Raw genomic sequence first — 25201 nt, forward strand, 5'->3', positions numbered from 1 at the left:
AAAGTTTAAAAAATTGTTTCCATATGACACTTAAATAATTATTGATACACGCAAGTCAAGGCTAGGTTCAAAAACATTTAGGAGTGCTTTCTTTCTTGAGTCTTAAAAAAAATAAATAAATAAAAAAACCCATCTATGCCTTTTCATCTTGAGAGCCTAAATTGATTTCTTTTGAAACTACGTAGTTAGTTAACATTTGTTAGTGAGTTCACTATCGTACAGAAGTTCTAGATTGGCGCAGACGAGTTTGTTTGTGGTGGTAATTTTTGAGTCATTGTGGTAGTACGTGAATGGATCGTTTGCTAGGTAATACATAGCATTTATCTGCAAAGGTTTAGTAAGTTTAGGTCATTGTAACAAAACTCTTCTATAGTGAATTTTCAGTAGGGTAGGCTACTTCTGGAGTGGGATTTTTTTTTTCGTTACGAGGAAAATTAGGGAGGATAGAAAGGAGAGAGAGAAAATAGGAGAGAAAATGGAGTAAATGAGTGTTTGTTTGGTTGGTTGGGAAAGGAAGGAGGGGAGAAAATGGTGGGACCCTGCAATTTTCTCTCTTGGCCCACCAAATTCCAACCCCCAATTTAGAGAGAAAATATAGGAGAAGATAGATGGCTAATAGTAATTACAATTAGGATAAAATTTAGTTATAAAATTGGTTGTAAACTAAAGTTACAACCTTACTTAATATCATTAACGTTACTATATTATTCGAAAATCTAACTGTTGAATTGCATGTCTTCTACACTCTTAATATACACGTCAAATTTCGTGCCAATCAGATATTATTTATTATATAATCTATAAGATTATATTTTATGTATAATTTTAAACTACGAAAGCTTACAATTTAAACAAGAACAAAGTTTAGCTATAAAATTGGTTGTAACCTAAAACTACAACTTTACTTAATATCTTTTTATTGGATGTGAATTTTGATAAATCCATCGTTGAATTACATTTTCTTCTTATATCCTCCATGCTTGCAAAAATTTTATAAAATTAAAAATTAATAATTGTGTCATCAATAAATTGTTTAAATTGCAGGTTTTTGTAATTTAAAATTATGTATAAAAGGTAAGCTTATAGATCATATAGTAAATAATATCTAATTGACACAAAATTTGATGTGTATTAAGAACATAAAGAATATGTAATTCAATAGTTAGATTTTCAAAATATGCAGTAACGTAAATGATATTGATTAAAATTGTAGTCTTAGATTACAACTAATTTTATAACTAAACTTTGTCCATTAAACAATTTATTGATGACATAACTATTTTTCTTTAATTTTCTAAAAATTTTACAAGTATGGATGATATAAAAAGAATATGTGATCCAATGGTATATTTGTTAAAATTCACCTCCAATAAAAAGATATTAAGCAAGGCTATAACCAATTTTATAACTAAATTTTGTCCTTACAATTATGCCTCCCAATGTTTAGACATTGGTTCTCTCTCTCTCTCTCTCTCTCTCTCTCTCTCTCTCTCTCTCTCTCTCTCTCTTCTTCTTTTTCCCCACTTGAAGTCAACGTTTGGTATGATTTTTTATACCCAAATCCAGTTTTTTTTCCTAATAAAATATTTCTAAAAAAAATATACCATTTAATAGAGGCATGAGAGTAAGTTTCTACAAATATTTATCCTAACAAAAGAATTTTTCATCCTTCCTCTTTTCTACCCTCAAACCACACACCATAAAGGTTTTTCTATCCCCTCCCCATTGTCCCGCTTTTCCATCATTCCAACCAAATAGACATGAAGAGTTTTTCAAAAGTTTTCCACTTTGTCACTAAATTTTTGTTTAAATTTTATGCTTAATTTTACTAGTTTTGAATTGTGATGATTTTCTTGTGATTATTTTATCATTGTATTTGGTAAATCATTGTTGATTAAGTTGGTTCAAGTGATAATCAATTTGATGGGTAAAAGTTAGCTCAACTGGTAAAGTTTCTTGGCGTCAAATAAGAAACGTAAGGTTTAAATTTTACCGTATCTATAATAAAATAAAAATAAAATAGTGATAATCAATCTAGTAATTAGGCTCTAGATTTTATATGAACTATTTTTGAACTGAACTTTTACAAGTTGAGTAGACTGATGGTGCTAGAATTGCTAGTAGGGGAGAGCTGTTGAGAAAAGTCCATGGGGGCAATTTCATGATAGCCTTCCATGTAATTATAACTGTAGGCCATTCCTTGTCCCTAAAAAATAAGAGAGACAATCGGACTATCTTCAATCTTATAGGCCATTCATTGTCCCGAAAATTGGTGACCCTTGAATGAGCAAAAAAAAATTGATTTATTATCTTATGCACAGCTGCCAAAAGCCAATAGGATTACTTGAGAGGAAGACCTTACAGAGCTCACAATTTGTGTAACACAGTCTTGATCTTCCTACATGAATACTACAACATCCTCATTGCACCACCAAAAATAGTACCTCTTCTTGAAAGTAGAACAAAGCATACTTTCAGTTTCATTGTATTAATCAAACACAGCATTACAGCTTCCAATCTCTTCTTACCTTCATGCTTTGATAGTTCATTGTATTAAGAGAGGACAGGGCATCAACTTGTGCAGAACAAGTGACACAAAGTAGAAAGATCCCAGAGAGAATCACTAGCATCATATGCATTCTCCATGCACTCGTTCACTCCGTTCATAGCGTATAATGATGCTGACATTTGTCTTTCTACCTTCATGTGCTCAAATTCTGTGTAGTCCATCCCTGTTGTACCAGGCAATAAACCACCATGTTTTGGGAACTCCAGCTTCTCTTGGACTAATGGAAGCTGATCAAACTCGGGCGGTAATGGCCACAAGTGACCAGAATAATACCTAGTTGCTTCAAGTTCAGCAATGCAGTTGCTCAAGTCTGGACTATATGCATCTCCAGACATTTGGGTGCCTTGGACTTTGACACTAGAGGAAGCACTATAATTCGAACAGTAGCTAGAACTATCATTAGTAATATAATTGGAACTATCATCAGGGAAGGTATTAGTAACAGAACAGCTAGAACTAATTCTAGTACATGGTTTAACAGTGGTGGTTGCTGAAGGGAGTTGTTGTTTCATATTCTTTTTCTGATTGAGGAGGTTTTTGACTTTCAAAGAAATGGGTGAATTGGGGGAGGCATGAGTGGCAAAGTTGGTTCGGGTATTCGAACCACGAAGCAGGTAAGCAGCTTCATCATAAGCTCGAGCAGCTTCTTCAGCAGTCTCAAAGGTCCCCAGCCACATCCTTATCTTCTGTGCTGTGTCTTTGATCTCTGCAACCCATTTCCCAGAAGGCCTTTGCCTCACCCCAACAAACTTGCTTCTACTATTGTTGGTAGTCCTCTCTTTAAATTTGCTTTGTTTGTAGACTGAAACTCCTTTCTGCTGCTTTTGAAGTAGATGTTCCATTGCTAACTTCGAATGGAACATGAATCAGAGAAATGAGAGAAAGGGACTTATTTATACAATGGAGTCACGGAGGTTTGTAATAAGTTTTTATCTTAGTGGGTCGCTCGTTTTTTGTTTCTTGTCAGCATGTCAACTCAAATTTGTTTCTTTTAAATTTTGACTGATATCTCAATGTTTAGTTAAAGACTAAACCATATCGAGTACTTTGGAAATGTTCTCTCTCAGAGAGACATGCAAGCCATTCCACAAGAAAAACCAAAACTAGAAAAGGGAAAATATAAACATGCTTCTCTCTACTAGATACATGGAAGCCATTTCCACAAGAGGATGGAAAGAATAAATAAATAAAAAAAACAAAAGGAAAGGAAAGGAAAGAATTAATTATTAAAGATATAAAGACAAGTTAAGATTATTATTTGTATTTTCCTAATATTAACAGGTTTGGCAGGCCGGACTTGCTGTCCTCACCTTCACTTTGTCAACGACAACGATACACTAGAAAAATTCGTGTAGGCACGAAGGCTGGACACTTGGAGCCCTGACAATCAAACTAGAAATTAAGATTATTAAACCCTTCTAAAAGCCACAGAGGGGTTTTTCTTTTTCTTTTGCCCCTAAGAAAAGCAAAGAAGAAAACAAGTAGACACCAATTTCGATTGGAATCAAGTAGTGGAATGTGGGTTTTGTTAATCACTCCTCCCAGTCTTGAGAAATTATAAGGTTGTCATGGTGAAAAAGTGATATGATCTACCATTTTACTAAAAGACTCCCATTTGTTTAAAATTGTTGAGTTAGAATTTTTTTAAAAACAGAAACTGATTACTGACTCAACAATTTTAAACAAATAGGAGTCTTTTAGTGGAATGGTGGACAAGTGACGTGGTCTATTAAGAGGACCAGTCCCACAATCACCCAAAAATGTTGGCATGAATTTTACAAGATGGATCTTTGGCATGCTATAAGATCTGACCAGTTCTGAACAATATAACATTTTTGAATTGTTTTGTTTTTTGGTGCAAATAGAAATTTTATTTAAAAGAAAGCAAATTACAGAATTACATGTCCAGTTGTAGGCACTCTTTATGAGTGCCTATTTGAAAACTGTCCCTAATATACTGCTCATAAACAAAAATAGGGTAGGTTTTATAATACAGGTAATGCTCTATGAATTGTTTTCACTTTATCACAATAAACCTAGGCGAACTAAATACAAATTAAAAAAACCAAATCAAATTTTCATTTGTTCAGCTTGTCTGTTCGTGGTTGGTTTGGCAAACACCCCTTCGAGGAAAACAAAGAGTTCTTGTTAGGTTGTTTTATTGAATAACTCAAATAACACTAAACACCCAATCCAATTCAGTCTTGAGATTGGATGCTCTATTGGAAATGAATTCCGAGTCCAGTGTTACTTTCATCTATTTCAACTGGTAATCTGCATTCAATATCACCATTTTCAGTCACTTGCATTGTATAAAATGTCCACAGGTATAACAGATCCAGAGTTAATAGTCACCTTTAAGCGCCATAAACAACAACATCATCTCCACAAAACCTTTTCTTATAAGGCTCCTTTAGTATCACACTATCCCTGTTGTAAGTCAGTGATATAATCCATCTCTTTTCCTGGTAATTCACTTCGTACAATTGAAACAAGCTGTGTTTAATTCATGGTTCTAATTAAACTAGAGACTTTAAGAGCATTCCTATCAGGTCTACCAAATATTTGGCATTTGGCACACTAAACACTAAAAACAAACTATCATGAGGTGTGTTAAATGCCAAACAGTTTTGGCATTTGCTACAACAGAATCTCATCTTTGGAACGGTACGGAAGGAAATATCATTTGGTTTTTATTATTTTTATTCATCTTTCTCTCTCATCTCAAATAAAATATCTCTTCTTATCTTCACTTTGAGCCACACGATGAGTACTTCACTTTCTCCACTCTCACAGACTCTTTTGTTCTCCCCTCTTCCTTTTTCCTCTCTTCTCTTCCCATTCATGAGCCACTATCAATTTCCTCTCTGCTATCTCACAAATTCCATCATCACTAATCTATAAAATCTCCTTCACCCTATTTTTTTTTCATGATTTTTCGCTCTCTCCTCTCTGTTCTATCTCATACACCGAAGCTACTTGGTTTGGTTTAGTTCATCTCAGAGCAAAGCATTATTGTTTCGTCTAGCATCTTAGCTTATTGAATTTGTATTTCGATATCACCGATCCACTGAAGGTATCGCCGATTCAATCTCAATATCACTAATTCACCATCGAGGCAATAGTTTTTGTTTTAAGTTGTGGTGTAATGATGTGGAGGATTTGATTTTGGATGTTTATCTGGTGTTTGATGTGGTGATTTTGGTGTCTTTGATGGTGGGTTGTACTAATTCACCATCAAGGCAATAGTTTTTGTTCTAAGTTATGGTGTACTGATGTGGGGGATTTGATTTTGGCTGTTTATCTGGTGTTTGATGTGGTGGTTTTGGTGTCTTTGATGGTGGGTTGTGGGGTGATGGACGGTAGTGACTAATGAGGTGGGATGTGGGATAGTGGGAGTGGTGGGTTTTTTATTTTATATTTTATATATTGTTGATTTTTTTAATGTGTTATATATATTATTTTAATATATGAAATTGAAGAATAGAACATGTGATGTAAGATGTATTGTAAAATGATGTATTAAAATAATAAAGTAAGCTTTTTGGTATGTCAAAATGAAATATTTATAAAACACCTGATGAGAATGCTCTAAGTAAGCCACGCAGTGTTTCAAAAATGAAAGCACAGATGGTCATTGCAATTTCAGCCAATTTGTATAACAAAAAGATTTAACATTTAGTACACAAAAAAGTACTTTATCTATTTTAACATACCCCTTAACAATACACCCTACCTATATTCTACTTTTTTACTAATTCATTTAAATATTCTTTCTTTGTTTTTTTTTTTTTTATTCAATTCAAGAGAGAATTGAATAAGAAACTTTTTTTTTTTTGTTTAACTTGTTGCTACAGTAAACTGCTACCAGATAATAATAAAAATAGCAATAACAATTTGGTATTTGGGTTGCTAAAAATAGCATTATTTTGGATATTTTAGCACGCCCAATGTGACAGAAACTAGAGCTCATCACCCAACAGAGAATATAAATTTTGGTATTGTCCACAATGTCTCCACGAATCAAAGAAAGAATCAATTCATTTAATTGGACATGGGTTTCAAAACGTGCAAGCGTCAAAAAAGAATTCACCATTAATAATTCAGAAGAATATTCCAAGTGTGTTTGAAATGAAAAACACAATGGGGCCAAAACTGCTACAAGAATTGCCTCACTTGACAACCCTCAAATCTCACGCACCAACCACCAATAAAATTGGCAAAAGGGTGAAAAAAAATATCTCAAAAATCAACCATAGCTACCCTTCTCTTATGAGAACCACACTATAAATAAAACTTGTAATATACACATCCTACATTCATTTTCAATCGCAACGACGACTTACACACTCAAATTGATGCCGACTTGCTGTATAGCATCATGCAAAAAGGGAATGACGGGAACCATCTTATGGAAAAGAATGGGTAACAAATATATTTGACACAAACAGACCAGAAAATGCAGTCTCCAAAAACAGCACGGTGCCACCTTTCATCAAAGATACTATTGAGAGAGGATAGATTGCAAGGCAAGCTGTTGCTGGGGTTGCAAAGAGGACCAAGTAGAGGCCAGGGTGGATGGCGGTAAAGTCTGCTGAAGCTGCCTTAGCAGATTAATCATTCGGCTTGCAGTTTGTTCTGTTGCTAGATCCTTACCAGCACATAGAACCTAAGAAAATTGCAGGCAGTTTTAACCAGTACAATTATATTCTGTAGTGTATCAAATATCTTTAACAGTGAGTGGGCAATAATTCAAGCAACATACTTAATAAGTACACTAAATATTTAGGTGCGTCATGCAAGTCAAAGCAGACTCTCCACAGGGACTAAGATTGGCATTGGATAAGACCAAAAGCACACTTTAGAATACAAGGAAATTACTAGTAACCAACATATTCCCTAAGATAATAAAAAAAATTAATACAAGTCTGTCATGGGTACAAAGATTAAGATATTGCAATATGGGTGTGCCTAAAAAGAATCAGCGTGTACAAATTCTTTCTTTCATATTTTATGCTAGATGAAGGGAATTTGCAACATAGGCACTTCAGTCTTATCACAAACACTATGCAAGAGAATAATAGTATATTAAAGGCACCAACTAGTTCAAGTTATAAAGCCTCTTGGTATCATACAGATTTGGGATAAAATCCCACCCCTCTATTAGAAATTAGGGGGATTTGAGCATGGAGAAGAACCTCATGTTCAAAAAATAAATAAGTTAATAAGGCCTAATAACTTATGGCTAGTTGGATAACTTTTTCTTTTATCTTGAGAGCATGGTTTATTAGTTAGATGGACATGAGTGTAAGGCGTTAGACTCAAATTCCACACCAAACTCTGCTGTTTTCAGAATGCACAAAGTGGGCATGGGTGTAACATGGTGTTTCCAAAGGTATTAGTTTCCTATAAAATCTAGTTTTGAGGATTGGTGAATATGTCCTGTATTCTCTGGAGATGGACACAAAAACAGAAGCCTAGCCTTTACCTCAGATCACTACTTATTGTTGCATACTAAAACGTTAACTAGTAGATGCATAAACCAGATATAATGGAGAAAAGATGGATTTCAGAAGTTTACAATACAGTACTGGAAGATAAAACAGATTGCCTAAGCACGTCTTTTGAGGTCACCAAAACATTTTCATTATTAGATAATCAGGCACTGAAAATAAGGGTGCTTAATCAATACAACCATGAGAAACTAACCTCAGCAAATACTGCCACAATTTTAGGAAGGTATTGATTGTTGGGACCCAAAATTTCACTGTCTGACCTGTAGATTGAAAGAAACTCCTTAATAAAGGTGATGGAAGTTAATGATAAGAGGAGCACAACTCAACCCAGATTGAAGTTTACCTCTCCACCATTGAACAAAGTTGCTCATGAACAACTTTCGCCTCAATCAAATCACTTTTTATTGGCAAGCAGTTTAACCATGCAGGAACAACCTGCAAAACCAGAAGGGGCTGCAATCTGAGGAAAGGCCAATGCGAGACAACAACAACACACACACACAAAAAGGAGAAAGAAAAAAGGATAGCTACCAAAATCTTCTTTTGTAGCGCTCTGAATGTTAGTAAGAAATATTTTATAAACATTATCAGATCTATGTGATTTCAATGGAGACAAAATACAGACAGACGTACAGTATCACATCCAATGATCCAATAACTTTTTTCTCTTCTTTTTTTTGGGGGGGGGGGGGGGGCGGCAAATAGAGATGTGGAAGTACCTGAGATGAATCTATGCTGTCACGATGGAACTGGCATATTTTTCCCAGTGCAGAAACAGCATTATCATATGCCATAATATTATCAGGTTCCAGGGCATTGGGATGCCGTATCACAGCATTTAGCCTCGAAAGAGCCTCTGGCCAAAGAAATAAATATTTTAACTATTATACAACACCTTAGCAATTAAAATCCTCCAAAAGATGCAAGCAGAAATACCTCCAACCAGAGGTTTGACAACTGATCCACCAAACTCTGCACAAACCCCAAGTCCATATACAGCTGCCTGAAAAAAATTAGAAGTACAAGTCAAATGACAACAACTACAAATTTAAAGCATTGTAACCACAAAGTTTTACCAATTGCAGACCTGTCGAACATCAGGATTGTCATCATTGCAAGCCTCCAACAGGAAGGGAAGAAATGTTTCATAGTACCTGTTCATTCCACAACAGCGGAAAAAAGATGGGATTATATTAATTTCTTTATGACGTTCATTATTCAAAGTAAACAATAAGCTTGAGCATACTTAAGTGCTGCTTCACGACACTGTTCTGCCACATCATCAAAGATGCAAATTGCAATCCTCCTCTCTTCAGGGGTCTTATCCTTACCCTACAATCAGAACAAAACACAGTATTCAAGGGTACAAAAATAAGAGATCACAAAATACTATCAGTGGAAAATAGGTGTTCACAAAACAAATTATCATCACAGCAAATCAAAGAGTTAGCAAGAATCTTGTAAAGGTACATGACATCCCACAAGAAAATAAGCTGAAATCTGCCAAATTAAATTTAGATACATTGTACAGTATTTTTGAAATGAAGAGGATGAAAGAGCTGGTTACAAAAGATATACACACATGCAAACATGGAATTGTCACTGGATTTACTACACATGATGTAATTTTCAAAATAAACCAGAAGAAATAACAAGCAGTGGCCAAGTCATACCAAAAGAAAGCAAGAGTGTTATTGAAACCTTGGGTAGAAGATTCCACAGAAATCATAAAGAACCTATCATGTAGATGCAACCTTCCATGAGCAATGATGTAAACTACACTCAAGAAAACCTTGAACCAGACATTCAAGTCAACTACAAAATTGTTTGCTCACGACAACACTCTATTTCAGGCCATATCTACAATTATTTCATAAGTCATGGGACCTTCCTCTAGTGTCCACGCACTTCATCCACTTGAGTCTTCTACTCCTACGGATTATTGATCAACCCACAGAATCAAAGTTACACTGCCAGGGTCCTAATTAGTCTATTCCTTTGTTACCTGTCTCAAAAATAGTGTTTCATAAATTTTCTCAAGAAAAAAAAAACTTAAAAATGCCACCAACAATATACCTATACACTATTGTATCACATTCTAAATATTTCCTACCAAATATTTATCTTGAGAGAGAGAGAAAGAATAGTTGAAACCCATTGTTGCTGATGATTGTATTCTCACTGCTTATAGCTTCTTAAAAAAGCAATTGAAGATCCTGTGTTTGACTAAGATCTTTGGAGAAGGTGCTCACCAAACCAAAATCACATTTTGGCAAGGTCACAACTTTCACCATTACAATTCGCCATTAGACTGATGTCATGCCCACCAGATGATTACAAAATAAACAGCACATGGCACAAGGTTATGCAGTTAAAGCCAAGGACAATATAAAGAATATTTTCCAAACAATAAAAAATTAACAATAATAATAACAAAAAAAAAACAAAACAAAACAAAAAAACCAATTTGGTGAGGACATCAGTTCAACGCGATAAACTGCGAAAGCACACACAAACATTACATGCACCTCATGGGTCTTGAACCCACGACCTCAGCCTCCACCTAGCACTTGCAAGGGGAGGAAGGGCCAATTGAGCTAGAGCTCATTGGCAAAAGAAAGAACAAAACCTATCAACAGTGAGCCCTTAATGAAAGATCCCACACAGATTAAACACTCCAAATGTCCACAAGAATGAGTATTAGAGGAACAAAACATATCAAAATCAAAACTGAGGGGAAACCAAAAAAAACGGCAGAACTTACCCACATAGGTGTGAGATACGTTGACAGCTCATCAAAGAAAGGCAAGAAAGAGGCTTTGAATGTTTTGATCAAAGTTCCCAAGATTTCACCCACCTAAAGTGAGAAACAAGGACTAAGGCAAGAAACAGGATATTTTATGTATTTTGTCAAAATATTAACTATGGTTAACAGATAGAATGTGACAAATCTAACTTGGTCAAAAACTTCTTCTTCTTGCTCATTTTCTTCTTTAATCAATTCACTCTCCTCGGCATCAAAATCTTCAGCTTTGGTCCTCTCAGCCCTCTCTCTTTTTCTACTTGAACTAGCTGTGATAACCTGTTTTATCTCATCCACAATGGACCTGACTTGGCTTTCGTCCAAAAGTGTTCCAGATATCTGAAAGACAACAAAAATTTTGGCAATGTAGCCTCATCAGTGATTTTCTATGCTATTCAGCATGCAGAAAATTGGAAAGGAAATTTTTAAGGGGCAAACTGCCACCAAGACATTCAAAATGAAGTTTTAACTACAAGCAGAAGTAGAACAGATAACAAAACGAGCAACACATCCAAAATTCAGAATGTTCATAATGCCCAAGGCTGTGAGCACATTCACCCACAACCTTTTTTTATAGGGGGGAGAGGGTGGGGGGGTTCTGGAGAACAGTCTGTTATAAGGGATAATAGTGTATTAGTAAAATGAGACTGCTACTAAATTAAACAAGTTTTTTGTTAAACCAGCCAAACATTCTGGAACACTTATAATTTTATTAGTATATTACTTCATTACATATCCATCTTATACTTGGGAAAATACATCCTCTACCAAAGGTACAACACAAGTAAGGAGAGATACTCACAGACACAATTATCCAACGGAATGAATAATAAAATTTACAGGCAATAGGATTGCTTTACATTGTGCACTCCTGATTTTTTTCTTATGTCACTGGATATCATTGCCAAACCCTTTATTTCCACCTCTAAAAGAAAAACATTTTGATGGAAAGATAAGTAGTTAGTCTAACCATCCAGTAAGATCTCAACCAATATAGAATATTCCGAATCCTAATTCATTTGTCAGTCTCTGACAGAAAATAACAAAGGGATATATAATTCTAATGCAATTCTACACTGATAATGTAATTTCAAGATAGTTAATTGTATTTGATGAAGAATAATTCCAAAACATGACAATTGGATGCTAATGGAGGTTGTGTAATTAAACATAAATAGAGTTTGGCAAACCTGTATGCATTCGTTTATTGCATCCAACATACTTGCACAGATCTCTGTATCAGGTTCCTGCAAAATAAATAAATAAATACTCTACCACCCTCAAGAAGAATCATATAAACAAAAATTCCACACCATCAGAACATGAATATCAGGCCAAATAGGGAAAGGGGGTTGGGGGCCACCCGCTTTTTTTTGGTTGGGGGGGGGGGGGGGGGTGGGGTGCCTATCCACAAGAAACCTTCAACAAAACAACAATCACCTTATGTAATGCTTCCACCAGAGCCGGAACAACATAGTCAGACAATTGCTTAACATAGGACTCATTACGACCTTGAGCTTGCCCCTTCTCCACAGCTAATTTTGCAGAACGCAGTAGCTCCGGCATGGCTTTAAAAAATAAAAATAAAAGATGTTCTTCATCAAGAGATTTAGCAAGAATTGGAATGTCGAGAAAAGAAAAGGAGAGTAATATAAAGTCAATTGTATACCCGAAACAGCCGCTTTCCTAACTTCTTCATGGAAATAAAATTTGAGAAGTGGAACCAAAGTTGGGGCCACCTGCATAACAGATGCATCAATCCGTAAGTATCAGAGTTGTTCAAAATTCCAATAAGAACAATCTAAAAAAATATGCACTTTGACTAACCTGATCAATCCATGGGAAGAATCCTTCTTTCAACTCATCAGCATAGCAACATAGCATATTACAAGCTGTAGCTTTTTCCTCCAGGACACTAGTCTTGATCCCTATCCTTTTATCCCCAAGAGTAATGGTCTCCATACTGCAACAGAACCACAACTCTTAGCACAATAACCAATACAACTTAGCAAGACAAACACCAGCATTGAGACACAGCTTGCCTAAAATGCAATGATCACAGCATCAAAGAAAGGACTTCAAATGTAATAATATCATGTGCATTTAAATACGCAAGTGCAGTATTGTTTGCATTTGGGTGCACACAAGCATGGACGCATGTGTGCGTGTTCATTAATAGAGAGAGATTAAGAACATTAGAGAAAAGAGATCTGAAACAATACCTGTCAAAGTTGCAAAAATAAGGAAACCTTGATTTGCTTAGATAATAAAAAAAACAAAAAAAAAATGTAGGAAAAAGATAATGCCAGAAGGGAACACAAGGACAGACATTATATACTTCATACTCATAACTCTAATTTTGTAGGTATTAAATGAACTTCAAGGTATAACAAAAGTGCAGACCTTTCATCATCAGAGTCTTCAATATCATTATCTGAATCCGCAGATGTAATGGTTACATCAGGTTTAAGTTGAGCAGACTGAAGCAGTGGGGGCATGACAACACTCATATAAGGAAGAAAATCTTGTCCCAAACACTTGCAGAGTCTAGCCCATGCCTACAACATAATATTGTAGGTATCATAAAAAGAAAATAACAATAATAATTGTTAGATAATACAATGATGTCTTTTGTACATATTATATGATGACAACATACTTGTAGCATGTAACTTGTGGTTGGATCATCTGTCTCCATCTGAGATCCTTGCAAAGACATAAGCACTTCCATAACCTTGCGTTACCCAAAAAAAAAAATTAGATACAGTTGCCTATAATAAAGTAAATATAAAGAGAAAAAAAGATTGATGGGGTAGAAAAAGACAGCAGCAAGTAAACTGGTTGCAAGGCTCAATTACATCATCTTTCCCCATATGGAAGAACACTTTACTACACACTTGTAATGTTAAGTTATACGGTATTATATTTAAAGAAGAAAAATACCCATTAGGAGGTCCATAAAAGTGAAAGGAAAAGGAAAAGGGGAGAGAGGGAGGGAGAAAATGTAAGACTTTGAGAATGAAAGAAAGAGAGAAAACAGTAAAGGTTCTAGCTTTAGACTCAATGAATAAACCAAACTAAGCTAATGGTAATGCTTATGAAAAACCATAGAAAATCTTTTATCAATCCATGACCCTTGGGATGAAACAAACTGAATTTAAAATGCATATTCTAAAAGAGAGTGAAGGGAGGGGTTGGAGAGAAAAGTGGTAGATTAGTGACTGTTCTACTTATATAATGCTACTTACCTGCTTAGCATCATCCCTAAACTTCTCCTTTCCAACAGCCATTCCTACTAAACTAATGCACTCCATGGATTTTGCTCGGAGCATGCGGTTTGATTTGTCAGTGGCATTCACTAAGATTGCTTTCAGGTAAGGCATGACTGCATCATAGTATTTTTGGAAGTGCTCCTACATATACCCTCAGTGTTAGACAGAGTCATTTGCTAGCAACAAAATTAATGACCAGATTATTTCATGAAGTACCTGAGATGAATCGGCAACTGATGCCAAAGCAGTCAGGGCACCCTCTTGCACCATTTGTTTCCCATTCTGCAAGATGCATATAAGACAATAAGTTATAGAAGAAATTATTTAATTTCAAACAGATGTACTGATGGTAAAGGTTTTTGTTTGTTTGAGATACCTGCAGAAGTACAAGCAATTTGCTCACTATTCCATCTAAGTAAGGTGTTAAGATATCTGGAGTGCAGTTTTCACTGAAGTTGAGCACTGCTGATGCAGCATGTGCCTGTAGATGAACAAAATTTGGAGAAAACATAAATCACCCAGTTGACCTCAAGAACCAACAAACAATAATGTAGTAAATATACCAAGAGACCAAAGATTTCAGCATAAATGCAAAAATAATTTAACCACTTAACAGGTAGCATGGTAAGCAAGAAAAGGTCTTGTTATGTCATTCCCAAAGAACTCTTAAATTTGTTATGTCATACTCAAAAGAAAAACATATACTATTTCCCTAAGATTGAATTTATAGACTCTACCATTTAAAATGCAACCCAAATGGATTTAGACAATAAAAAGGGAGCAAGCGGGTGTTATTAGTCAAATTAGATATATGTCTTGTTATTTGTTGTTATTTAAAGGCTCCCTCTTGCACCAATTATATCAAACAAATTACCAAAGGTGAGTATAAATCTGTTGCTTCAGAAAACTACGTAGAAGATGCTAGATGCAGTTTAGTTTCCAAATACACTGGATTAAGTTAGAGGCCATGTGCAGAAGAGATGCCATCAGAAGCACAGTTAGAGGAAGGCATAGTCCAATATTCTTACTAAAACAATAGTTGGGGGTGGGGGGATTTTGAACCCTGGATCTCCGACAGAAACACTAGGAAGGGAACATTTTGTCAGTGGCTTGCACTTGGAGCATTACTCTAATTTTCTATCCAAGCATAAATTAAAAAGCTATTAAAAAGCTTGACTTCATCATTGATTTAAAATTACACCTAGATCAAGACTAAATTTTCAAATAAAAAACATAAAAAGAGACGTTGAATAGAAAATTATTAGAATGTCAAACAATTATAAGAAAAAAGCTACATCTTTTAAACCAAACAGGAAGTTATACAGAGTAATGCGCCAAAAGCAAGCTACAGCAACAAGATATTGGTATAACACAAAACCTCATATTGACTAGATGGGTAAATATAAATTTCCTATTCAAGAGAACTTCCAAATTATCTATCACTGTTCACAGGTATAATTAGGAGCCAAACACCACTATTTAACAATTAATATTGGCTAATTGCTGGACTCATTTAAGTTAGAAAGTAGCTAAAATCACTTCAAGAATTCAGTAGATACTAGAAAACAGACATGTAACTTTTTAGATTACTTAATTTTATATCTTAACAGCTTTTTTTTAATAAGTATTTTTATATCTTAACAGCTAAAGTGAAGGCTGCAACCAAATAAAGTCCCTAGTAATATAAATTCCAGACTACCAGATCATTTTATTCAAAAAATTTTATTCCTAAAGTTTCTATTGGCTCTAGCGTGACCACTACTCACATACCAACTAAGGTTTATTCCATTGATGACTGATGATCACCAAAAGTAAATAAGGGGAAAAAAATCATATTATAACACACATTAATCTGATCAGAGTCTAAAAGCAGGTGCAATCTATGCTAATACATTAGATTAAGCATTTATGTACTTCTTGTTATATCTCATTGCTTTTTCTTTTTTCTTTTTTTTTTTGATAGGTAAGATGCTAGTTTATCTTCTAATGCAGGTTAACATAAGAACAGTTTGTACTCTAGGATTCAGAAAAAAGCACAAAATGCCAACAGAAGCAACTAACCTGTACTCTAGGATTCTGGAAATCATCCATAGATGCTGCAAGTGCTGGCAGCACCTGCCCATGATACTTAACTTGCAAGTCTGGACCCAAATCTGTGGACAATTGCCCAATTGCATTGATAGCTGCCCATCTCACACGGGGATGTGGGTGTTGGAAAGAATTTAAAACCATTGCCAAAACATGGTCCAAGTTTTTTATCATCACCTGTATAAATAGGAACAGATAATAAAAAATCACTAAAACAACAAAGGAATATAATCCATTTAACTAACAGAGAGTTTGATCTGCAAAACACTCTGTCAAGTAGAACATAATCATCATAAAAGCGAACCCCAATTAACTTCATCAGGTGAACATAAGGAACAGAATAAGAATCACAACAAAGAAAAGTACTTCCAGTAGAGGTGTGTTTGCAAACAATGATAAGAATATTTCCATTTTCCATTAATCTATTTCATGTGGCATTATCAAATAATGCAAAGTAACTGACCAAAAACTCAACTTTAAACAATGGGCTTCCTTCAATCTCCAAAACATCCCCATTCAAGTTACCCAAAAGGCAGTGACAGTGAATAACTAACCAAACACAATGGAGAACTCATTGCCAGAGTGGAATTCACTACCAGTGTCATATCAAGCACGCGAAGCTTCTAACTACAATCCATACTCAAATAGTATTCTAAAATTAACTAATATCACCATTTCCATTACTGAATATTGATAATCAAAAGCCCAACATCTATCATATAACAAGGAATCAAAATATCATAGTTAACATTATCTAAATTCACATTCCAAATATACTAGAACTAAATATAATCACATTTCATTATCAGAAATAAGCAAACAGTATTAGCATTTCAATACCTTGGCGCAACCCTCAGCAATTTGTGCAAGAGCAATCAAAGCAGCATGGTGTTTCTGCCACTCAGGAGCTGCCAAATACACGGGAAGCTGCTCAGACGCCACGGGAACAATCGTATTGCCTCCCAAAGAAATCGACAACCTGTCCAAACACTCCTGAGCAACACTGTAATTGCTCGTCTCGCCGGCGTCCTCATCCTCAGTCTCGGCGCTATGCCACGCAGGATCGTCCTCGATATCGAGGAGCAACTTCATCAGGATAGCAAAGAGTCTGCTTATGAATTGTGGCAACTTCCTCATCATCCCTGGAGCTCGCTCCCTCGCCTCCGCGAGGGTTATCACGAACTCGATCGCCAAATGCCTCGTTCCCTCCTCTAACCCGTCGGCTTCGGCTATCTGCAGCATCGATCCCACCACGTCCACCAGCTGCCGCCGTAGAAACCTCGGCTCGGTTCCGGCGAGCTCGATCAAAAGCTCCAGGGCCTCCTGCGCCGTCACCTCGTTGCCGTTATTCAACGCCTCGGTTAGCGTCGTCATCATCGCTGGCAAGAGGTCCTGGAACCTGTCCCGATCAGCCGAACTCGACAAGCACTGAATGAAATTGATCACGGCATTCAACGCGGCGATCTTCACGTCGGAGCTCGACGAAGACGTCAAGCACTGCAAGAACACGGCGTGCAGGTTCTTGATATGCGGAGCGAGCGTGTCGCCGATGTACTGCGACAGCTGCGCGAAGATCAAGAAAGCCGATTCCTGAAGCTTCGGAGAATCGGACGATACGCATTGGAACATGAACGGCAACAGCTCCGGCCAGCCGTTATCGGGCAAGATCCCGGAGGCGAGCTCGGAAACGGTGTCGCAAAGCTTCTTGGAGATCGACTTCGACTCCTCCCGCTGCAGCGACGAAAGCAGAATCGATTTGAGCGAGGACTGAGTCGAGACGTTGAGGCGCGGCCAGAGGTAGGAGTCGTCGCGCGTGAGCTGCTTGCGGAGGAGGATGGCGGACATGGCGCGCGCCTCGACGTGGGTGGAGAACTGGAGGAGGTGAGCGAGCTTGAGGGAGAGCGAGTCGGGATCGGTCTGCTTGCAGAGGTTGAAGAGCGACTCGGCCTGGGAACGGAGCTCGTTGGAGGAGGACATGAGGTGAGAGATCAAGGTCTCGAAGGGACCCGAGTCGGGACCGAGTATGACGGCGAGTTGCGCTTGCTGCAACTGAGTCGACTCGGGATCCATTATTATTATTTGTTTGTTTGTTTGTCTGTGTTTTGAGTTTTTGGTGAACGAGTTAGGGTTTTTGGTTATACAAGCACGCCTCTCTCTTATTTTGTGTGTGAGAGATAGAGATAGAGAGAGAGGAGAGGTTAGGGATTATGAAGAAAGTGGAGGGAGTGAGTGGGGTAGGATATTTTAGGCAAAAGAGGAAGGCTATGAATGGATGATTAGCTGTATTTTTATGATTAATAAAAAAAACCCTTTCCACACTTATTTTTGGAGGGAAATCAAGACAAGCTCTACTTTTTCCTTTTCTTTTCTTTTTTTTTTTTTTTTTTTATAGTACAATCATTTTTTTATAAATAAAACCATCAAATTTAAAGTTTTTTTTTTATAAGCATAGTTTGATTTAAATTTTTTATTTGATGATAAAATACTTTACCAATTTCGAAGTTGTTGACCAATTCTCTCAAATGAATTTATCTTCTACGATTTCTTCTCTTTTTTTTATACGAGACAGTAACAATTTTAAGGGTTTTTCTTAAATCGAATCATTTTGAGGGAAATAATATTGCTCCCAAACTTACAAGGCATGTTATTTCAGCTTTTTTATATGTAAAAATTTGAATTTACAGTAATATTTAGAGTGTATTCGGCCTCATTTATTTGTTTTTTGCTTTTTATTTTTTGTATTAGTTTCTTGGGCTAATAGTTTAATTTTTAGCTTTTTGATAATAAACTAATTTTTAGCTTTTTATTATACATTTAACACAGATTATTAAAAATTATATCTTATAATATGTAAATAATATACCAAAAAAGCACAAATAAGCTTTTACCAAAAGCACTCTTAATATTAAAATTTTTTTCTTTTTAACAAAGATTATTGGGTTTTGGAATTCAGTGTTTCCACTATTGGATTTTTTTAATCTATTCTTGGATTAATGATTATTTTTTATATTGATTTCTGTGTTTGATTTTCTGCTAGATTAGTATAATAACTGTCACTATCTTATGTGCTACACTTTTGACCAAAATGAAAGAATTTCTACCGAAATTATTAAAGAGAGTTTAATCTTATTAGCTTTCCGCATCTTGTACAGTTTTTAGTTTACCTAATGTTTTTCAGACTAGACCATAAAAAAAAACCAAATGTATTTCCAACTAGATGACAGATTTTCTTATCCAACCAAAAAAATAATAATAATAATAGATGACAGATGACAGATTTTATGTAAACATCCATTCTAGTAAATGTTACTAATTTTATCAAGCTTCATATCACTGTTACAACCAGCTGGATTTGTAAAAAAAAAGCATTATAATCAAAATTTAATGCAATTTTAACTAAATTGATCCAGAAACTTTACTTTTACTGTTTCAACAAACTTATATTTAGATACACCTGCATATAACTTCACTTTTTTCTATTTTAACAAACTTATATTTAGATACAAATCATATAATTCACTTTTTTCTATTATAACAAAGACTAACGCTTTGTTTGTTCGCTTTAAAATATATTCAAATAATGAAAGCATTCTATGTTGAAACACATTTTGATAAATTATTTTCAGGTGTTTGATGTGAGATGTAAAATTTTCCAAGCACAAATCACAAAAATTGGCAATCGGTTCGACAACTGATGTCAGCATTCTAGTGAAATATTTTACAAATAGTTTTATGGTGAATGGAATATATTTTCAAGTTTGGCCAAAATTTACATTGAAACAATCATGGGTTTAAAATGTTTCATTGACCAAATCTTACAATGAAACATTTTACACCCCTGAAATTTTTGGTCATTTTAATTTTACCCTCTAACATTTAAATTTTTTTATACGCTCCCTTTACATTAGGGGATGGTTTTGAGTAGCAGCCCTATATTATGTCGTGCTCATTAAATGCTAACCAAGCATGTTAATATATGCTAATTGCCCTAATCAAATCATGTCATGTGGATTTACAATTACATGTACTTAAATAACTTAAAAATAAAAATAAAAACTATAAATTAAAGTAAATACCTTAAATTTGAAAAATGGCATAAACAAACAAATATATCATAATTTGTTTTTTTTATTTACAATATTTATGTACTTTTTTCCAATAAAATTAAAATTTTATTTCTAAACAAACTTAAATAAAAAATAGTCTCACCTCCTAAATCTCATCCACACACAAAATGAACAAGATCATTGCAATACATTCTTGAGCAAGTTCTCTCACTTTCTTGCCTCACCCTCTCTACCTATTTCTCTCTCACTAATGCCTCGTTTGCTAACTCTCTCATAACTTTCCTGCCGCTCACCGTCATCTTCAATGGACAATAGTTGTAGCTCCGAATTTTCACACTTCATTTTCTCTCTACAACATCAACCTTTATGGGATTATATGTGGTTTTGCTATGATTTATCTGATAGAATTGTTTTGTTTCTTTAAAACTTTCATTATAAGTTCTATCCAACAACCCAAATCCATGGGTTTTTACTTGAACTTTTGAAACCAACTTTATTTCTAAAATACTTATAAATTATACCTAGCCCACTGATAATCTCACTTTATTTCTAAAATACTTGTAAATTATATATAAATAACTCATTTTTCTAGGAAATAAAGTGACAATAAATTTAATCCCAAATAAAAACATAGTGGACAAAAGATCATATATGCTGCACGTTTCCATTTTCTATCAACTCAATAAATTAAAATTTGAGCTAAAAAACAAAATAACTTCAATAGGTTCTAGTCCTCAAATTAATGTCAAACAAGAAAGACAAAACAAGACAAATCAAAACAACACATCACTGTTGATGTTGATCTTATTCTAAATAATGGTTTTTTGGTCTCCTTCAAAATCTCAGGATAAGCTTTTTCATCAGCTGCAAGTTTGATAAATAATAAATAAACAAATCAAAAGATATTTAAATATATTATCAACAACTACATGGTCTAAAAGAATAAAGACTTGAGGATTATCCTAAATTCATGTCTTTATAGTCTGTAAAAATCAAACATGATGCTATGGGTTAAGCATAGGACAATTCACAATGGTAATTGTCACAAGAAAACCCTTACTTGCCTGTTTTATCTTATTTGATTATTATGGACTTTGTCATCGTGACCTTGGAATTAGACAACGTTGAGGACAAATTTTTTGCAATGGCCCCCATTCTGAAGCCTAATTAACAAAACAGCCAAAGGAAGATAAAACCCATACATTTATTTTCTTACATTATCTTATTCTCATCTCATGTAGTTTAAAACCCACTTGAAGGGATCTCCTATGGGAAAACTTTTTAAGGTGTTTATTGGAGGGCCCAATAGTTTATTTATTTATTTTTAATTTCAGTTTTTTAGTACAATGGAATAGTAACCATGTGGGCTTTGAGCACATGCACTTGATGAGCCCATAAGTGTCTCAGTGTGAGTCCAAAAGCCAATAAATAGTAAGTTGCTTTAAACTTCCTTATTTCTTGCTTAGCTCACATCGATTGGCATTTAATGTTAGATTCACCACCATTAAATGTTTGTTAATATTACCTCTTTCAAAAAAGCCAACCAAGTACCCTGCAGACCAAATTACCCGAGAATAATACTAAAGATACAAATTATGTTACAAAAAATTTTACAAACTATTAATATGGTAAGTAATTATTAATAAATGAAAAAATAATATTAATAATGAACCTAAATGAAACTAATAAAAAATTGGTCATATCAACATTTTGTAAATATATTGTAAAATAGTTTATGATTGTAAAATTACTCATTATCCAAAATCAACACTAAACAAAACTAATTTAATTTTTCATTAAAACACGACTCAGAATTACAAAAACTCTTTAAAAAAAAATCAAGTCAATAGTAATTTCTATGGATTTTTGACGTTGTTAAGAGATCTCTATAAAAGCCAAGTAGGTGGGATCATTGAAGCAAGATTTAACAACCTTAAACCAATTTCATTTACTATTGTACCACAAAAAATAACATTATTGTGCCAAATACCCAAAACAAGTTTATTGGGTCCTTATCACACGTAGATAATCCTCTCTCAATCTCACCTATCTTATCACTCTAAATCTCCCTATTTTGAACCTATAGTTTTTGCCAAAAGTTTTATAATTCAACTAATACATTTTTGTGTTTCAAATAGAGACATGCACATCTTAGTATTTCAAATAGAGACATACAATTTGTAACTATTAAAATTTATTTTATTTTTAAATTTTAAAGTTCATTGTCTTTGCTTGTTGTGCTTATGCTCTGACTCCTTTTATTCATAAGTTGATGCTTTTGTGTGTAGATTTTGAGATAAAGTTGCTGCCCTTTGCAACCAATTGAAACTATATATAGTCCCAAGTAAAAAAAAAAAAAAAAAAAAAAGTAATAAACTATACATCTTACATACATAAAGATTACTTACACACAGCAATTAACATGTAGGATAATTATTAAAAAAAAAAGGAAGAACAAAAAAAGAAGAAGAGAGAAGATTTAAGACTTTAATGAGTCTTTATATGTGTTGGATGGGCATGTAAGCCAATTACTCATCATAAATTCATTATCTCCTTAAATTTTTTATTTTATTTTATAAATAGCTCCTTAATTCTAGATAGACAACAACCCACCATCACTAGAGCTCTTTTTTTTTTTTCTTTTTTGGATTGGATCACTAGGGCTTTATTCAGCTCTCAATGTATCATAACAACATGTTATATAGGGTCAAAGCCCATATAATCAAGGTGTACAAGCCCACGAATAAATATGATAAAAATTTATAATAGGCCTTCTAACTCCATAACCGAGTCTAAGCTAACTCATTTTTAGAAGCCCAACAAAACCTAAAAATTCAAATTTTCTCCCACCATGATAATGGAAACAATTTATTTATAACGTAAATGTACTTTTAATTTTTACATTTTGGATTTTTTTTTTTGGCTCCTACATTTTAATTACACTAATTTTAGTCCATAAATCAAATAACGCGTGTTATTTTGGTCATTTTCATCAATTAACAAACGGAAATATCTGAGGTGGTTGGCGAAAGACTTAAATATTATTAAAAATCCACATCAACAATTTTCAAATCCACGTCAAATGCCATGTCAACATTTAAATTAATAAAAAAAGCCAACTAAGAAATTTTTTTAAAAAAAAAGTAAATTAATTTTTTTTTAAAAACCTTAAATCTAATTTAATCTAAAATCATTTTTTAAAAAATAAAAATTCATAACCGTTTTAACTTTTTTTGTTTTTGTTTTTGGTTAACCTCATCAACTTAAAAAAATTCTTCTGCACTCTCTACCACTAATCTCAAACTCCCTCTCTCTCTCTCTTCACCCTACACTCTCTACCACTAAGCTCACAAGCTCAGCCTTCTTCTCCACCAGGCACCGGAGCTCACAAACTCACAAGTAGACCAACGGCGAGAAGATCAATGTGAGCAAATCAAGGCAGCGGATCAAGCTTCTCTCTTGATGCGGAGAAAATGATGAGAACAATGGATTTCGTTGGAAAAATGAACTCGACCTGGATGAGAGAGAACGATGGCGTTGGAGCCTTGGATCGAAGTGGTCAAGGTCGCTTTGCATGAGGAGTTTTCCACTGGAAAAGGAGGGTAGAGACCATTGGTGCTTTTGTGTTGTTGATGGTGAATTGGTGTTGTTGATTGGCGGGGTGTTGTTGTTGATGGAAAATTATGGGTTTGTTTGTGTTTTTTTTTTTTTTTTTTTTGCCCTTGATATTCTGGGTTTGTATGTGTTCTGAGATTTTGCCCAAACTGTTCTGGATTTTTTTTTAAAAAATTTTTATGCGGATTTGTATATTTTTCTGGATTTATGGGTTTGATTTCCTAGAGGTTTCAATGTTGATTGTGTTGGAATTTTTTGTGCTGAGATTGATTTTGAGTAGGTTGGTCAATTGGGTTTGTCTTGATTTGGAGAAGAACATGAAGAATGAAGTTCATGTTCTAGGTTGGAGGTTTCCGGGTTTGACATTTTTCTAGGTTGGTTTTCTCATGTGGGTTTGGGTTTGATGATTTTTTCATGATCTGGAGGTTTAGTGGAGGATAGGGATTTTGTATGAAATTTTTCATTGTTCTGGGTTTGATTGTTCTTGGATTTGGGAAGAACATGAAGAACAAGTTATGGTGTTCTAACCTAAAAAATAATGAAAGCAATAATAATAATAATAATAAAATTAGATTTTAATTGGCCACGTCAGCATTTGATGTGCCAGTAGTGCACTCAATTTGCCACCTCAAATATTTCCATATGATAACTGACGAAAATGACCAAAATAACACGCGTTAATTGATTTAGGGACTAAAAGTAGTAAAATTAAAATTTAGGGACTAAAAGTGCATTTACGCATTTATTTATTATTATTGTTGTTGTTGTTGTTGTTTACAACAAGTAGGGGAAGAGCAATAACCTAAATAAATCATTTTATTTTAACATGTTTATACAAACTAGTAATAAGTTTTTAATTAAATAAACATGATTCTCGGAAGAAAATTACCACCCTAGAGAAAGCTCACCACCAAGAACAAGAAAAGCTATAACCAATTTGAGGAAATGAATTATTTGACATTTTATTTTATAATGTCTATATTCTCTATGTATTAAAAGAATATTACTCTTTTTTAGATTCACTTAATTACTTTTAGTACATTGCAAAAATACTTAGAAATTACATTTGTTAAAATTACATTTGTTACCCTAAAGATATATATATATATATATATATATATATATATATATATATGTTAATAAAGTGAAATTAGATATGGCAATTTTGCCCCACCCCGCTTTGTCCTACCACGCGTGGGTAGTGGGGTGAGGATGGGCAATATTTTGTCCCTGCACCCCAGGGCGAGGCGGGAATGGGTTTAGTGTTTTTA

The 25201-nt window shown here is 34.4% G+C and overlaps 2 protein-coding genes across 2 annotated transcripts; both read right to left on the reverse strand.

The window, feature by feature from the left end:
- Positions 1–2400: 2400 nt before the first annotated feature.
- Positions 2401–3566, reverse strand: LOC142606714 (ethylene-responsive transcription factor ERN1). Its single transcript, XM_075778051.1, has one exon. The coding sequence runs from the start codon at positions 3430–3432 to the stop codon at positions 2572–2574; it is 861 nt and encodes a 286-aa protein (XP_075634166.1). The 5' UTR covers positions 3433–3566; the 3' UTR covers positions 2401–2571.
- Positions 3567–6628: 3062 nt separating this feature from the next.
- Positions 6629–18434, reverse strand: LOC142606716 (uncharacterized). The gene is made up of 20 exons (XM_075778053.1): positions 17089–18434; positions 16222–16425; positions 14537–14641; positions 14377–14442; positions 14137–14301; positions 13548–13622; positions 13292–13446; positions 12716–12851; positions 12558–12627; positions 12329–12456; positions 12079–12135; positions 11042–11227; positions 10850–10942; positions 9332–9417; positions 9173–9239; positions 9022–9088; positions 8805–8941; positions 8429–8520; positions 8279–8345; positions 6629–7238 (listed from the first exon to the last, which is right to left on the reverse strand). The coding sequence occupies exons 1-20, from the start codon at positions 18316–18318 to the stop codon at positions 7074–7076; spliced, it is 3351 nt and encodes a 1116-aa protein (XP_075634168.1). The 5' UTR covers positions 18319–18434; the 3' UTR covers positions 6629–7073.
- Between the last annotated feature and the right edge of the window lie 6767 nt (positions 18435–25201).

Source organism: Castanea sativa, chromosome 8, assembly GCF_040712315.1.
Source record: "Castanea sativa cultivar Marrone di Chiusa Pesio chromosome 8, ASM4071231v1".
Taxonomy (NCBI): Eukaryota; Viridiplantae; Streptophyta; class Magnoliopsida; order Fagales; family Fagaceae; genus Castanea; species Castanea sativa.